The sequence below is a fragment of the Pongo abelii genome, chromosome 21, assembly GCF_028885655.2.
Source record: "Pongo abelii isolate AG06213 chromosome 21, NHGRI_mPonAbe1-v2.0_pri, whole genome shotgun sequence".
In the NCBI taxonomy this organism is placed as follows: Eukaryota; Metazoa; Chordata; class Mammalia; order Primates; family Hominidae; genus Pongo; species Pongo abelii.
Window position 1 is genome coordinate 42322492 of NC_072006.2, and position 16076 is coordinate 42338567.

Here is a 16076-nt window from a genome sequence, read left to right on the forward strand (position 1 = left end):
GATTTCCCTATGGTTTCAGGGTAGGACCCTCCCTAGAGGGTCATTGAACATTGAATCCTGACCCAGAGGCTGATGGGGGAAGCCTCAGGGTGAACCCCACCTCAGGAGGCCAATACCTCCTAACACACCAGGAGGTTGAGTGGCCATGGGTGCAATGGTTCTTGCTTTGTGAGTTTTCCCAGCAGAGTCTCAAGAATTTTTACAGGTGGCTGGATGATAAATGAAATTTATCATCACCGGTTTAGAGAAGCAGCCCAGGCTGGCCGGCTGGGGAGTGAGAAACCACGTGAAACAGATGAGCCATCGGCTGAGCCAGATGGTACGAGCCCAGAGGTCAGGCTGGCTTTACTGACTCCAGCCAAGCCCAGCCTAGACAGCCATGCATGGCTGACCCACAGACTTGTGAGAAATAATAAGTGATTGTTATTTTTAGCCCCTAAATTTCAGGCTTGTTATGTAGCAGCAGCTAACAGATACAACCAGATCAGCAGTTCCCAAAGTATGGTTACTAGACAAGCAGCATCAGCATCACCTGGGAACTTGTTTGAAGAGCAAATTCTCACCCCCTAGCGTTTTAACACCCTATCTCAGTGATCCTGAGAACCACTGATCTGGGTGAGGGTTTAAAGCCTCTTCTTAGCACATGCCTAGCACACAGGGCTCACCCTAGCACAACTCCAAGTACTGCCTATTGTTTCAATACATGAGCTTTACTGTTCCCTCTTCCCCCTCTCAGGATACCAACCAACTTCACAGCTCCCAAAGGCTCTCCTTGTTCTTTCTCCATCTTGAATCCAGGGCCACCGCCTTTGCTGTGTGACCTCAGGGCAGCCTTGGCCCTCTCTGAACCTTCAGCTGTTTCAGGGCCTTTGCATCCCTGACAGCATGAAGTGGGTGACTCTGTGACTCACTCCCACCTGTGAAGCTTTGGCTGCCCCCAGACACAGGGCGGGGCACACAGAAGGGCCTGAGATGGTTGGGAGAGACAGGGTGTGGCCCCTACCTGCCCAAAATTCCAAGGTATGTTCTTGATGAACTTGGCTGAGCCCTGGTAGATAAAGCCCTGCTGGGTGAGGACGTACTCCTGCCGCTCCTCTTCCGAGTCCAGGTACACAGCATCCGCTGCAGGCAGGAAGAAAGGGACCTCAGCTCTGGGTCTGTGGAGGCCCAGAGTCCCTGCAAATCTGGAGTCAAGGGTGCCAATTCCCTAGGCCAAGCCAGTGTCTCAGGTATCCATCCTTCTTTTAATTAGAAAAAGTAACCATTAATGAATAATCCCACATCAATGAGATAAGGTGTTATCGGTTAGTGACAACAAAGGATGCCATTTCTCCAACACTCGCCGTGTGCCAGGACCGGTGATAAACGTATGACCTGTATTAATAAATTTAATCTCCAGAAGAGCCTTATGAGGAAGGGATCCTTGAAAGCCCCATTTTAAAGACCAGAAAACTAAGGCTCAGGAATATTTTATAGCTAGGAAAACTGAGACTAAAGACAGAGGAGCACTGGACCAGGAGTCAGGAAACTCCTGATCCTCACTTGCTGCGTGACCCTGGGTGGGCTACTTTGCCTTCTCTGCCCACCTTAACACCTCACTGTGTCAGCCCAAAATGCAGATCTGAAAGGTGCTTTGGAAACGAAAGCCCTGAGGTAGCATGAGGGAGGCGCATGATTCAAGGCAGAGAGAACTCAGGAGCAGAGGGGAAGGCCAAGAAAGGGTTCCTGCAGCTCAGGAGAGGTGGGGTCCTGTCCAGCTTGAGAGAGTCACAGAGAGCTCCCTGGAGGAGGTGGCATCTGAATGTTGTCTTGAAAAATGATTAAGGTTTAGAGAGTTGGAAACTGGAGGGTGGCATTCTAAGCAGAGGACCAGAAAGCACAAAGCTTTGGCTGCTGGAAAATGCAGGGTATTTAGTTGTCTGTGGCCAGTGAGGGGAGAAGAGGGGGCTGAGGAAGTTGGGGCCAGATGGTAGGAGCCCAAAGGTCAGGCTGGCTTTACTGACTCCACTTAACCGGTGAAGAAACTGAGGCCAAGAAGGGGCAATCTGGAGCCCCATTATGACTTTGGTGAGTCTCAGGCACTCTTGACTTCATGCATTCCTTCCTCCATTAGAAAAAAAGGAATTGAACGTTATGACTGCCTTGGTTAATGACATCTATCTCAATATTACATATTAAAACCTATTATTCAACTTAAATGTTCATTTTTTCCTCCTGATTTTAAATTAAATTAAAACATGTTCACGGGCCCTTAAAAGTTTCTTGGGCCCCAGGCACTGTGCCTGCCGGGTCTAACGGAGAAGCTGGCCTGGGAAGGAAGCAGCTGCTGGACCCTCAGACCCCTGGGCTTTGCCATGCCCATCTGCAGTGACCAGCAGCCCCCACTTTCATCGTAGTGAGGAAAAATGGGAAAGAGGCCAAGTCTGTTGTGTATTCTGATCTTTGGCTCTGGAAACTTCTATAAAAATTAACCTTGAAGTCAATGAACTATAATGGCTCTGCAGCAGCTGGGGGGTGTGGGATAAAGAATGAAAGAGAAAGAAGAACCCACAGTGTTTCAACATTAGAATGAGTGTCAGCACTTGTTGAATTGTCCCCACCCCAGCTCAGGATGCCAAGACTGTGACGTCCCCAGCTCAGGTCTCCATCTGGTAAAGGTGGAGGCACTGGGGACGTGAAGCCTTGCATATAACTGGCACTCGATCATATTGGTCTTGGAACTGACATACAGGAGGGTCCCATTTTCCAGGCAGACCCGGCCCTTTCCCACCCATCAGACTGATTTCCTCCCGCAGCGCCCCTGCGCTCACCCCAGCCCAACTTCCTGCCTCTGCATCACCAGCTCCACAGCTCCCGCCCCGGGATGTGGGTCACTTTAGTCACTGTGCCACTTGGCTGACCGCCACTCCAACCCGCCGCCGGGTGAGGCCAAGCAGGAGGAAGGGGACCATCCCCCAGAACTGCGCTTCCCATTCCCTGAACTCTGAAACCTTGTGGTGTGGATGAGGGTGGAGACACCGGCGTGTTCCTGTCCTGTTGGCAGAGCTGCCAACTAGTTGCTACCCTCTGCAGATTGACTAAAATTCAAAACAAACCTATGGGGCCGGGGGGATCCAGTAAGGCCACTTCTGTCCCCAGAAATCATTCCATTGGCCACAGGGTCTGAAGCAAGGGTGCTCATTGACGCACGGTCCCTGCGTGCCATGAGCCTCCGGGCACAACCTCCCGTCCATCAGTGGGGGCTGGACCATCCACATGGGCAAGACACAGGACACTCGAGGCCCTTAGAAAGAATGAGCAGATGTGGCCGGGCGTGGTGGCTCATGCCTGTAATCCTAGCACTTTGGGAGGCCGAGGTGGGCAGATGACCGGAGGTCAGGAGTTTGAGACCAGCCTGGCCAACATGGTGAAACTCTGTCTCTACTAAAAATACAAAAATTAGCCCGGCGTGGTGGTGCATGCCTGTAGTCCCAGCTACTCAGGAGGCTGAGGTATGAGAATCATTTCAACCCGGGAGGCAGAGGTTGCAGTGAGGCGAGATTGTGCCGCTGCACCCCAGCCTGGGTGACAGAGAGAGCCTTGGTCTCAAAAAAAAAAAAAAAAAAAAGAATGAATGAGCAGATGTATGCAGACCAATGTGGACAGAGCCTCACGGTGTATTGCGAGGGGAAGAAATCAAGTTGTAGGTTAATGTATATGGTGGGATCCTTTTATGTTTGTGATAGAGAGACAGAGACCTATAAAATACAGCAATTTCTCCAGGCACATACAGACTGACCTAAGGAGGTGAGCCCCTGTAAAATATCTAACAATGGTGTCCCCCAAGGAGGAGGGGTCAAAGGGGGAGGCCGTTTCTCTGTAGTCTTGAAGCCCTCCCCTTCCCTACCCTTTTTTTGAGACAGAGTCTTGCTCTGTCACCCAGGCTGGAGTGCAGTGGCACAGTCCCAGCTAACTGCAGCCTCAACCTCCTGGACTCAAGCGATCCTCCCACCTTAGCCTCCTGAGTAGCTGGGACTACAGATGTGTGTCATCACATCAAGCTAATTTTTGTATTTTTTATAGAGACGGTGGGTTTCGCCATGTTGGCCAGGCTGGTCTTGAACTCCTGCCTCAAGTGATACCCCTGCCTCAGCCTCCCAAAGTGCCGGGATTACAGGTGTGGGATTACAGGCATGGGATTACACTGCACCTGGGCTTGAAGCTTTTCTAAAGAGAATGCTGTCATGGTTTACTGTTATACTGGGAAATAAAAATCAAAATATGGAAAGGCGAAAAATTTTAAAAACTTTCTGCTCAAATATAAAATGCCTCAAAATAGAGAAGAAAAAAGATAAAGCAGTGGGCCAGCAAGAAGGTGGTTGTCTAACAGCCAGGAGGCCAGAATTTCTGCCCTTTTGAGGAGGGACACCCGATTCCCAGGAGGGGCCTGGCCCATGATGCTTCTCTCCCTGCTTTGTTTCATTACAGCAGGAAGGAAACAGATTATTAGATCTGACTGCCTTGCTAGTTAGATGGGAATATCGAGGCCTGGGGAGGTGACAGGCAACCCCTGCCTCCTCCTCCTTGCTCAAGTCAGTTTCCTTTGTTCCAAGCTCTCCACTCTGACTTTCTAGTTTTGTCCAAGGTTGTCCACTTATTTATTCAAAGAGCTTCCAAAGGCCACTTAACCACTCTGAGCCTCAGTTTCCTGTGTGTGAAGTGGGGATGTGTCATCTCTCCCTTGGGACTGTCGAGAGGCCTGACTGAGATAGTGTGTAAGGAGGCAGCTGGACGCTCAAACTGCTCCTACTCACCCACCTCCCCCATCCCTCCCCCCAACCTCACCTCCTGGTTTCCCTTCCCCAAACCAGTCTGGGTGAGATTTAAAACAGGGCCTCCCACCTCGGCCAGGCATGGTGGCTCACGCCTGTAATCCCAGCACTTTGGCAGGCTGAGGCGGGTGGATCACCTGAGGTCAGTAGCTCGGGACCAGCCTGGCCAATGTGGTGAAACTCCGTTTCTACTACAAATACAAAAATTAGCCAGGCGTGGTGGCACATGCCTGTAATCCCAGCTACCAGGGAGGCTGAGGCAGGAGGATTGCTTGAACCTGGTGGGCAGAGGTTGCAGTGAGCTGAGATCGTACCATTGCACTCCAGCCCAGGCAACAAGAGCAAAACTCCGTCTCAAAAACAAAACAAAACAAAAAACACAAAAAAAACAGGGCCCCATGAAACAGAACCAGGACATAGTGCCCGGGCCTAGGCATCAGCTGGGCACCCTATTCCTGATGTGGGGCCTTTGAAACCAAGTCACCGCCAAGCCCCAGTTCACAGTGGTCTGGGAATATACAGGCCTCAAACAGCGAGTGAAGTCCCTCGGTAAATATGTGGAATTGGGCATATTATTCTGCTTCTTCTTATTTTTATTTTTTTAGAGACAGGGTCTTACTCTGATATCCAGCCTGGAGTTCAGTGATGTAATCATAGCTCACTGCAGCCTCGACTTCCTGGACACAAGTGATCCTCCCACCTCAACCTCCCAATTAGCTGGGACCACAGGCGTGCACTACCACACCCAGCTACTGTTAAATTTTTTTTTTGTAGAGACAGGGTCTTGCTCTGTTGCCCAGGCTGGTCTTTTAACTCCTGGCTTGCTCAAGTGATTCTGCCTCCTCAGCCTCTCAAAGAACCGAGATTACAGGCATGGATCACTGAGCCCAGCCTCATTTTGTTTCTATAAACAGGGATAACAGGAGTACTCATGTCTAGAGGGTTTTGTGAGGCTGGAGCACAGTGGGCTTCACTCAGTCCACTTTGATGTGTGTCTCTTATCCCCTGTTCTTCCCACCTCCAGTAGCCTCCTCCATGGGCGGATCCAGCCCTGCCCACCCCAACGCTATGAGTGGATGGCGTGTGGCTCACCTGGGCACCAGGAGTTGAAGAGCAAGATGAAGTGGCCCAGCACAAAGCTGGATCCCTGGTAGCCAGTGGAGGCCTCCAGGCTGAGGCGATACAGGCCGATGGGGGCGTCGGCCGGGGTGGTGAGCTGCAGCGAGAGAGTGCAGTCTTGCTGGTCCACCACGGTGGCTGTCCAGTCACCCTCCTCCACAGCATCTCGTAGTGGAAAACGGGCCTTTGTCCCGGCCTCCTGGCTAGGGGCTGGGCCTGTGGAGGGAGAAGCAGTAGCCATGAGCTAGGGGTGGCAGGGCTGGCAGGGCAGGGCACCTACCTGGGGTCCCCGGTTTGGGCTCCAGGCCTAGTTCTGCCACTGACCACTGAAATAACTTTGGCAAGAAGTTTTGTCTCCCTGAGCCTCAGTTTCCTCATCTGTAAAGGGGGGCTCAGAACTCCAGCCTTTCGGGGTGGTTTTGTGGGAATGCATAAAAAAGCCACAGGCATACAGCATGTCCTCAACTAGAGAGTCCTCCTGAGAGAGGGGCCATGCGGCCCGGAGCCAAGGCTCAGTTCCACTGCTTTGCAATGACGTGACTCGGGACAAGCCCATCCCTCTCTCTGGGATCACCTGGCCCATTTGTGTAGCATAGACAAGGATTAGGCAAGATGCCCCAGGGCCCTCCTTTCCTGCCTAAATCCTCTACCTGCTAGCGTCCCGCTTTTTCTCTCAGAGAAGGAAGCCCAGATGCTGAGCAGGAAGGGACCTCGGTCCTCTGAGAGCCCCTTGCTGTAGGCCAGCGGAGGATGCTGGCTGGCCCACACAGTCTCTAGGGTCTGTCTCCCCAAGCCCCCCAACTGCTGTCCCCCCATCTCCATAGGCAGTTCCGAGATGCTGGTCATAACCACCCCTCACCTTCCTACAGCTTTTTACACTTCATGAAGCACCTGCTTCCTTTGAGACCCCTTGCCCAGGTGAGAAAACTAAGGCTCAGAGCAAAGGGGTCTCTCAAGGATATCCTAGGAGCTTGTGGCAAAGGTCGCATCTGAAGTGGGTCTGTAGCTCTCGGTTGTCTTCTACGGTGCCTCTCCTTCCCAAAGAGGACGCTCCCCGGCCGGGTTCTCAAAGGCACAGTGATGGGCACACTCTCAAAGCAGCTGCTTTTCCAGGTGGAAGGGAGGGCCCGCCCCCACAGGCAGGTCTGAGTCATGGGCAGGGCGAGGAGGGGCTGGTCACTTTCTGGACATGGGTGGTGGAGAAGAGACAGAGGATGTTCTCTGCCTGGCTGGGTGGGTGCCCAGGAGAGTTTATTTTTATTCTTCCATCTCCCTCCCTGCAGCTCTGCCCACCCACTGTGGACATTATTGGGGCCTGCTCACCCAGGGGCTCCCTCTCAGCCCCCAGCCCCCTCCTCCCTGCCAGCCAGCCCCACCCACACCCAGCTCAAATGTAACATGAACTAACAGGCATGACACAGGCCTCTCAGGCCCTGTCCAAGTGCCAGGGGTCGACTGGAAGCCTTTGAATGCTCCCTGACTTCCAGAGCTGGCATTTGGGGAGGAGCCATGCAGGCCTAGGGTCCCAGACCCACCCTAGGTCTGGTTCCCTGACTCTGCCCCTGAGCACTGTGTGACCTGGGCCACATCACCAGCCCTCTCTGATCTGCTTTCTTATCCAAGAAGAAAACAGGCTTAGCCCACATGCCTGGGAGGGTCCAATCTCAGGTTCGAAACTGGCTCTATGAACTTGGACAAGTTACTTAGATTCTCTATGCCACAGTTTTCTGATCTGTAAAATGGGCCAGTGGCAGTGCCTCCCTATAAGGTTGTTGTGAAGCTTAAAGAGGACAGGAGGCATGCAAAACATCCCACAAGGCACCTGGTGTATAGTAAGTGCTCAGGAAATCATAGTTAGTCTTGTTCAGTTTTCATGAAGGCCTCCTGGCTCTGTTTAGAGGGTTCCGTGAGAGAGTTCATAGAAAGCATTTTGAACAGTGACCAGCTCACAGTAATCATGCAGGAAATGTGAGCTATCATCAGTGTTATTAAAAGGGGCCATTAAAAGTCTGAATTCTCAGGCCAAATAGCAGATTGTGAGGACTGGAGTGGAATGTAGAAATTGTCTAGTTCGATTGAAGAACTTCACAGATATGGAAACTGAGGTTGAGAGGGGTGGCGCTGGGGTGACCAAGCATCACAGTTTGCTCAGGACAGCCTCAGTTTATGCCTGTGGTCCCAGCATAATTCTTAAGGGTGCTCCTTCCAATCTCAGAAATGTCCCTGCTCGGAGGATCAATGATCTGGTCTCTGTAGCAACAGGCCTGGGCCAGGTCCCATCACCACTGTCGCTGTTGACATGTCACCCTTGGGGACAAGTCAGGAAACGCATTTCCCTTTCTCTCAATCTTGGGGCAGCCATGCACACACACTCACACACTCTTTTCTTCCCAGATCCCGGGGGAACAGGAGAAGGACAGGCTGTCCCACGGTCCACCCGCTGCTCACGTAAGCTGGCTTCACAGATTCCTTGGCTGCGGTTCTGCACCATCCTCTTTGTGGGACCAGAGGCTCCATGAGGACCATTCTGGGCCCAAATGACCACAGGGAGCCTAGGGGTCCTGGCCACTATCCCAGACCACGGTGGCCGGGCTGGGATGGGGTGGGTGGGCAGAACCTTCCAGAGTAAAGCCTTCTATCAGCCTCATAAGGGTTCCTTTCACTCCTCCAGGCTGACTTCACTCCCACTGTGACTGCCACAGCCCCTCAAACCCCGACCCCACCTTGGAGGGAACTTTATCCCTCTGACAAAGATGACATTTGTCTAGTGTGGCCTGGACCCCATAACAGAGTCTGTCGGGTCTCAAACTGTCTGGGTGAAAACACACAACATCTAAGAGTGTGTGGGGTCAGGACACATGCTCCATTCGCTGAGTGACCTCAGCCAGCTCTCCTGCTTCTCTGGGCCTCAGTTTCCCATCACAAGCTAGAATGTTCCCACACAGGAGCAGAGTCACCTGGCCAGGCCTTGAGCCGGGCGCTGACCCAGGCCAGGCCTGGAGTTGGGGAAGGGCCCGGTTTCCTGGTATTGTCCCTCAGGCTTCCCCAGGCCCAGGGAATTTCTTGGTTGCTTGGACAGGGAAGCTGTTTGCACTCTGTACTCAGAGATCTGGGCTCTTCCGTGGCTGCCTACAGGGGCTGCGGAAGTGACCAGGGCAGGTTGGTTATGGTTTGAGATAAGTTGTTGGAGACTGGAGGACAGAGATTAGCTTGCTGAGGTGGGAAGGTCAGCAGCGGCCCTTCACCCAATCCCAAACTCAGGGCCCTAATTACCTAACACTACGCTGCCCAGACAATTGGAGAAGGAGAAATAAGAAAGGGGATGTCTGGAGAGTGAAAGAAGAGGAAAGAAGGCAGCCTTATCCTCAGCGAACGAACGCAGGAGCAGAAAAGCAAATCCCCCATGTTCTCACTTATACATGGGAGCGAAATGACGAGAACACATGGACGCATAGAGGGAAACAACACACAGTGGGGCCTCCTTGAGGGTGGAGGGTGAGAGGAGGGAGAGGAGCAGAAAAAATAACGCTTGGGTACTAGACTTAGCACCTGGGTGACAAAATAATCGGTACCACAAACCCCTGTGACACGAGTTTACTGATATAACAAACCTGCACATGTACCCATGAACCTAAAATAAAAGTTTTAAAAAAGAAAGAAAGAAAAATAAATAAAAAAGAAAGTAGAAATCACAGGCTGCCCAAGCCAGCAGCTCATCTACCATTCCATTTCACAGAGGAACACACTGAGCCCTGGCAGGCACTTGTGATAAATGCGCCTGCTGCAGGGACATAGGGATGAAAAGCCTCACTCTGCAGTCGGGGTTTGAAGCCTTCTGTGTCCCTGACTCACTGTGTAACTGACCCTCCTGAGCCAGTGACTTGACCTTTCTGAGCCTCAGCTTTCCCATCTGCAAAATGGAGTCCTTTATAACTTCTAAGCTGCGAGGATTCAAGACAAGCATGCATTCAGTGGATGCCCCATAGATGTTGTGATTTTCACTATCACAAGTCTGACTCTTCTCAGGCCACCAGACCCAGCCCTTAACTGCCATGTACCCTAACTTTCCACTTCGTAGAGGGGGAAACTGAGGCTGGAGGGTCAGAGACTTGCTGGGGGCTCCTTGGCTCTGTTAGCAAGAGACCTTTGGGGGCCAGTGTGCTTGTGGGGGAGCCCCTGGGCGGTGGGTGTGTCTCCACCAGGAGGGCAGGGGCAGGGAGGAGAAGGACGGAGGAGCTATCCGAGGCTAGCCTGCAGTCCCCATGATAAGCCTTATCAATGGCCTTCTAGTTCAATGCAGGCCTCAGCCAAGGAATGCTTGCTACCATCTCTGCCCTCGGAGACTTCAGAAAGAGCTGGCCTTTCCCAACCCGAGTCCTAGCCAGGTGGCCCCTCACTGACCTCAAGGGAGTGGCTGCCACCGGAAACCAGCCTCACTGATTCAGCATTTGAGGCCATTTTCCCAGGAATGGCCAACAAAGAAAATTGGCACCACTCATGTGGGGATGAGACGCCTGGGGACTTGGCGTCCCTTTACCTATCCCTGGGGCCCCAGTACAAAGATAAGCAACAGCTGTAAATATCTGCAGGCCCTCCCCCATAGCAGACACTTAACGACCTTCCAATGTGAGGGCTTTCAGATGATGAAACTCAGGCTCAGAGAGGTTCAGTAATTTGCCTAAGGTCACACAGCAGGTAGGCAGCCCAGCCTGCGCTAGAATCCTGGTCTTTCTGTCCAGCCCCGGAGATTGAGGCAGCCTCCTAATGCTTGGAGAATGAACTGCTGGGACCCAGAACTGCCCACATAGAAGGCTGAAACCAGCTGGGCTCTTTCTCTGCCACCCAGGCCTGATTTGGGCCTGATCCCAGTGCCTGGCTGGGTTGCATGGATTTCAGGCAGCAGAGGGATTAGAAAGGTGCTTTGATATGGGAAAGGGCAGACAGAATCTTTTTCTTTTTTCTTTTAAGGTGGTGTCTTGCTATGTTGTTCAGGCTGGATTCAAAGTCCTAGGCTCAAATGATCCTCTCACCTCAGCCTCCCAAATAGCTGGGATTACAGGCATGTACCACCATGCCTGGCTTGTGGATAGGAATTTTTTTTTTTTTTTTTTTTTTGAGACAGAGTTTCACTCTTGTTTCCCAGGCTGGAGTGTAATGGTGCGATCTCGGCTCACTGCAACCTCCGCCTCCCAGGTTCAAGCGATTCTCCTGCCTCAGCCTCCCAAGTAGCTGGGGTTATAGTCATGTGCCACCATGCCCGGCTAATTTGGTATTTTTACTAGAGACAGGGTTTCTCCACATTGGTCAGGCTGGTCTCGAACTCCTGACCTCTGGTGATCCGCCCTCCTCAGCCTCCCAAAGTGCTGGGATTACAAGTGTGAGCCACCGCGCCCAGCCTGTGGATGGGATCCTGATCAACTTTCCTGGTTGAAGGCTGACCTGCAACCCTGGTGATAATAGGCTTTCAGAAGCCCAGGGGTCCAGAGGCACAGACTTGCTCACAAAGCTGGTGGTCTGCCGTGACATCTCCTCCCTTTCTGGGCCTCAGTTCCCTCATCTCTAAAATGGGGCTGATGACAGGTGGCAATCTCCCAGGGAACAAAGAGGGTAAACTTATTTGTCCTGTTCTCTGTCAGGGTTCTGGGGCATGTCGGGGTGGAGAGGAGGTGGTGGTGGTGTTGGTGGTGGATTGGGGTTGCAGGTACTCACCGGTCACGACACTGAAGGTGAGACTGTCTACACTGGCCTCGTAGTTGCGGCCCTCAAAGTGCAGGGTCAGCCAGAAGGGCTGGCCCCGTCGTACCACCAGCTTCTCCCGGCACAGGTCGGCCGTGTGGTGGTCTCGGCCATTGGTCTCCAGCTCCAGATCACACCTCTCTAAGACCAGATCTACGGAAACAGAAGGAGACGCATGAGCCTCAGGGGCATCCTTCAGACCCCCAGTGACGCACCTGCCCTCCCTAGACATGGGGGCCTTGTGCCCTCTTACTCCCCACAAAGCACAGGCATTGTTTCGACTGACCTCTCTCCCCAGCCCTGGTCACACAGGGGCTGGGCGGGGCCCAATCTCCCTAACCCTTTTTTTTCTTTTTAGTTTAATGGAGAAAAGGTCTTGCTTTGTTGCCCAGGCTGGAGTGCAGTGGTGTGATCATAGCTCACTGTAGCCTTGAATTCCTGGGCTCAAGGGATCCTCCCACCCCAGCCTCCTGAGTAGCTGAGAGGACAGGCGTGCATCACTAATTTTTTCATTTATCAGTGAGCTGGGACTATAGGTATGTGCCCAGCTAATTTTTTCATTTTTGGTTTTGCCATGTTGCCCAGGCTGCTCTTGAACTCCTGGGCCAAGCGATGCTCCTGCCTTGACCTACCAAAGTGCAGGTGCGAGCCACAGTGCCCAGCTTTCCCTAAATCTTTTAATCACAAGGTTGTGACCCCCTGTGGCACTTCCTAGCTGTGTGACCTCCAGCAGCCATGGGAACAGCAGTATCTACCTCCCAGGGCTGGTGTGAGCATGAAATGAATTAATGCATGTAAAACACATAGTACAATGTCTGTTGTGTAATAAATACTCAATAAACACGAGCTATTCTATTGCTATCAGAGGTTTCTTTTGGTTTAAACAGGGGCAGTATTTGGTACAGGTCAATTACATGGGCTTTGCCTTTAGGTCCAATGTTCAATTTACAGGAAATACCCAGGGCTGAGGAACAAGTTAAACACAGAACCAGGATGCAGTTGACAAACTTCATATACTGGGAAACTATTGACAAAGGGTCCGGTTTCTTTAATAAATAGACTGCAAGAAAGAAAAGGAGAAAAACATTGAAGAGAGAACCTATAAAGAGAAACTTAAACCCATTGTGATGTATTGATCTTATTTGGATCTTGATTTCAAAAAAGTATTTTAAAACATTTATTACATGTATGAGACAACTGGAAATTTAAATACTGATGGCATAATGGTGATATCAGAGAATTTTTGTTAATTTGTTTGTGTTAAAAAAGAGTCCTTATCCTTTAAAGGCATATACTGAAACATTGACAGATGACATGATGTGATGTCTGAGATGAAGGTGCGCAGGGGCAGGAGACGCCACGGTGGTCAGGGCTGGGTGATGAGGACATAGGAATTTATTAAACAATTCTGTCTATTTTTGTGTATGTTCAATATTCTCCAAAATAAAACATTTTTAACATGATAGGAGCTTTGGAGACTTCCAGAGGTAGGTTTTAGTTCTGCTGTGCTGCTGTGTGAGCCTGGATAAGTGTCTCTCCCTCTCTGTGCCTCCTCCTCTGAAGTCTCAAGGGGCTGCTGTGAGTCTAGAAGACGTGTTGGGAACCCCCTTCCCCAGGACAGAAGCTTGATATGTGAAAGTTCCATTTACAGTTTCAGATGGAGCAGAGGACCAGGGCACGGTCAGGGTGACAGATGGGTGGGGGTCTTGGGGGGAAACAAATCTCATAAACCTTGGCAAGCTCAAGGTCAAGATTGGGAAGCCCTTAAGGTGTGGAGGAGTGGGCAAGACAGACTCTGAGTGTGGAGCCACTGGACAGCATGTGGTCCAAGTGAGGCCCAGGGGCAGGAATTTGTTCAAAGTCACGCCGCAAGTTGGTCCTTGCAGTGGGAGAGCCCAGGTCTCCTGCTCGCCATCAACTATTCCAAAAATGAGATGCAAAGTGCCTTGTATGTGAATTATCTCAACTTAAATCCCAAAACAACTCCGCTTACATAGATGCTGTCATGATTCCCATTTTGTAGACAAAGACACCAGGTGGCCCCAGGTCCCAGAGCAAGTGGCTGCTTTGGGATCGGAATCCAGAGCTGTAGGATTCTGCAGGATTCTGCCCTGGGAACCACCTCACTACAGCTCAGTTTGTTCTCCAGCCCCTCTTACGACCACCCCCTTGCCACCATGTGCTGTGTTGTTCTCAAACCTGGGAGCAGATAGTTCTGCGCCACTGAAGTATCAGGGATGTCGGTCCCCGTGTAATCACAACAGAAGAGACCTCAGTGGCCAGAAGGAAAAACTTCCTGCTGGCCTATTGCGGCGAGGAAATGTTGTTTTTGGAAACTTCAGTCCCAGGGAGCTTGAGCAGGAAAGAGGCCATTGTTGTTCCCATGGAAGACCCTGGAGATACGGCCAGTCCCTGGGATGTGGGAGCTGGGGCATTTTCTCCATCTATTGTTCAAAGAAGGGTTTCCAGAAATCATGCCCAGCTCCAAAGATGCAGAAACACTGGGGTCTAGAATTGTAGGATTTATAGGATTTCTGCGCTTAGAAAGGGCCTAGGTCCTCTAGGGCAGTGAGATCTCTGTCAGAAGTGGCCACTGTGACATGGGGCTGGAGGCTTATCATAACTGGCATCTCCAGGATCTCCCAGCCCCACTGAGCCCTGCTTTTGAGCATGGGGGTGAGAAGATGCATTGAGGACAAGCGGCCACCGAGGCAACACATCACACAGTGTGTTGGGAGCTGGGTCCAAGGGAGGTGGGTGGCTGAGATCACACAGCAGGGTCAGGTGGGTCCACAGTTCCTGCCACCCATTCCTGCTCCACCTGCCCCATGTCCCTGTCCCACACCGCTTCCTGGGGGTTGCAATGGGTGCAGAAGCCATCCCCAGATGAACTTGACCCAAGAGCCAGCTGGGATTCTGGGTCCAGCAGTGACATCCTCCACTGTAGAAATCCCTCCGGCTGGGACCTACGACAGTGCTGCTTGTGTGTGGAGGGGAGTCGGGGGCGCCGGTATGAAATTAATTAAGCCTCTGTTCCACTCCTCTCCTTCCTCACAGATGCACCAAAGGCTGGAGCATAGGACCAGGGCACGGTCAGGGTGACAGATGGGTGGGGGTCTTGGGGGAAAACAAATCTCATAAACCTTGTCCTATAAAATAAGGACACTATTGTCCTTATTTTATAGGCGAGACTCAACAAGTGGCCAAGGTCTAGGGTTGCAGAACGTGAGGGCGGGAAGAACAAGCCTGATTTCCGAAGGCTCCTGGAAAGGATGCCGAAAGCTCCTCTCTGGCCGCTGGAGCCAAGGACTCAGCCAGGCTTGGCTTGCACACCACCGGGGTGGCATGCACACCACCTGGTCCTGGCTGGCAAGAATTACCCAAACCTAAGTGTTCTGAGGCCAGGCCAGCACCCCCTGCACAGCTCCAGGCACACATCAGGGAGCCAGCCCCCGCTGACTGACTGGGGACACGTGCCAGTGGTCCGCCAGGACAGTACTTTACAGTTTACAACACCCCGTCGCTTTCCATTGCCTCACCTGATCCAGAGAGGCAAGGGTTAATGGTTATGCAGTGCGGATGGGGAAACTGAGGCTCCAAGCAGCATTGAGGCGCCTCCTCACCCAGCCCAGTCTGCCTGTTGCTCTCCAAATCAGAACTTAGGGATTCAGCTCCCACCGGGTCCTGACCCCCAATGCCCCGGGGCCCCTGAGTGGCGGCTGCAGTGACTCTGATACTCACCCTCGGCCATGGTCGGGCGGGGGCGGTGGCTCCTTCCACTGGCGGCGAGACCCTCCAAGCGCGACCACTGGCGGCTGGCACTGCCGAGGCGGAGAGCGGCGCTAACTTATAGCCCGCTTTGGGGCGGGCCGGGGGCGGGGCCCCGCGGGAAGGCGGCGACCTGGGAGGCCACCCATTGCCCAGTCCCCGGCCCACGCTGCCAGCGCTGGGGCTCACCCAGGGGACCGGAGCCCGAGGGAGGGACGGCGGCCGGGCGAGGGCGCCCCCTGGGGGAGCGGACAGGGACACACAACTAGCCCAGGACACACACACACCTGGACCCACGGAGTCAGACCTTGGAGAACAGACACCTGGGACACACACACTCAGATACAGACACACGCAGCACCCTCACAGAAACACACAACGGAACCGGGGTGCACCTGGACACACAGATGTGGACTCTTAGGTCAGATCTGGGATCAATAACACCTCCCCACCCCCAACACACACACACACACACACACACACACACACACGCACACTCACACACATACTCAGATATACATACACGGAGAGCAGATGCAGACACACCGAGACAGGGCTGTGGAGATACACACACAAACACAGATACACTCCCACAGTTACACCAAATACGGCTGGCCACGCAGACACAGTGACATGGATACA

The 16076-nt window shown here is 52.5% G+C and overlaps 1 protein-coding gene across 1 annotated transcript in view; it reads right to left on the reverse strand.

The window, feature by feature from the left end:
- TGM2 (transglutaminase 2) overlaps positions 1 to 15633 on the reverse strand; it is a 37088-nt gene extending 21455 nt beyond the window's left edge. The window contains exons 1-4 of the mRNA XM_009233571.3: positions 15408 to 15633; positions 11640 to 11819; positions 5904 to 6146; positions 1004 to 1122 (exon numbers count right to left, since the gene is read on the reverse strand). Coding sequence (XP_009231846.1) covers positions 1004 to 1122; positions 5904 to 6146; positions 11640 to 11819; positions 15408 to 15417 — 552 coding nt within the window. The 5' untranslated portion in view covers positions 15418 to 15633. The remainder of the gene's footprint in view (positions 1 to 1003; positions 1123 to 5903; positions 6147 to 11639; positions 11820 to 15407) is intronic.
- Between the last annotated feature and the right edge of the window lie 443 nt (positions 15634 to 16076).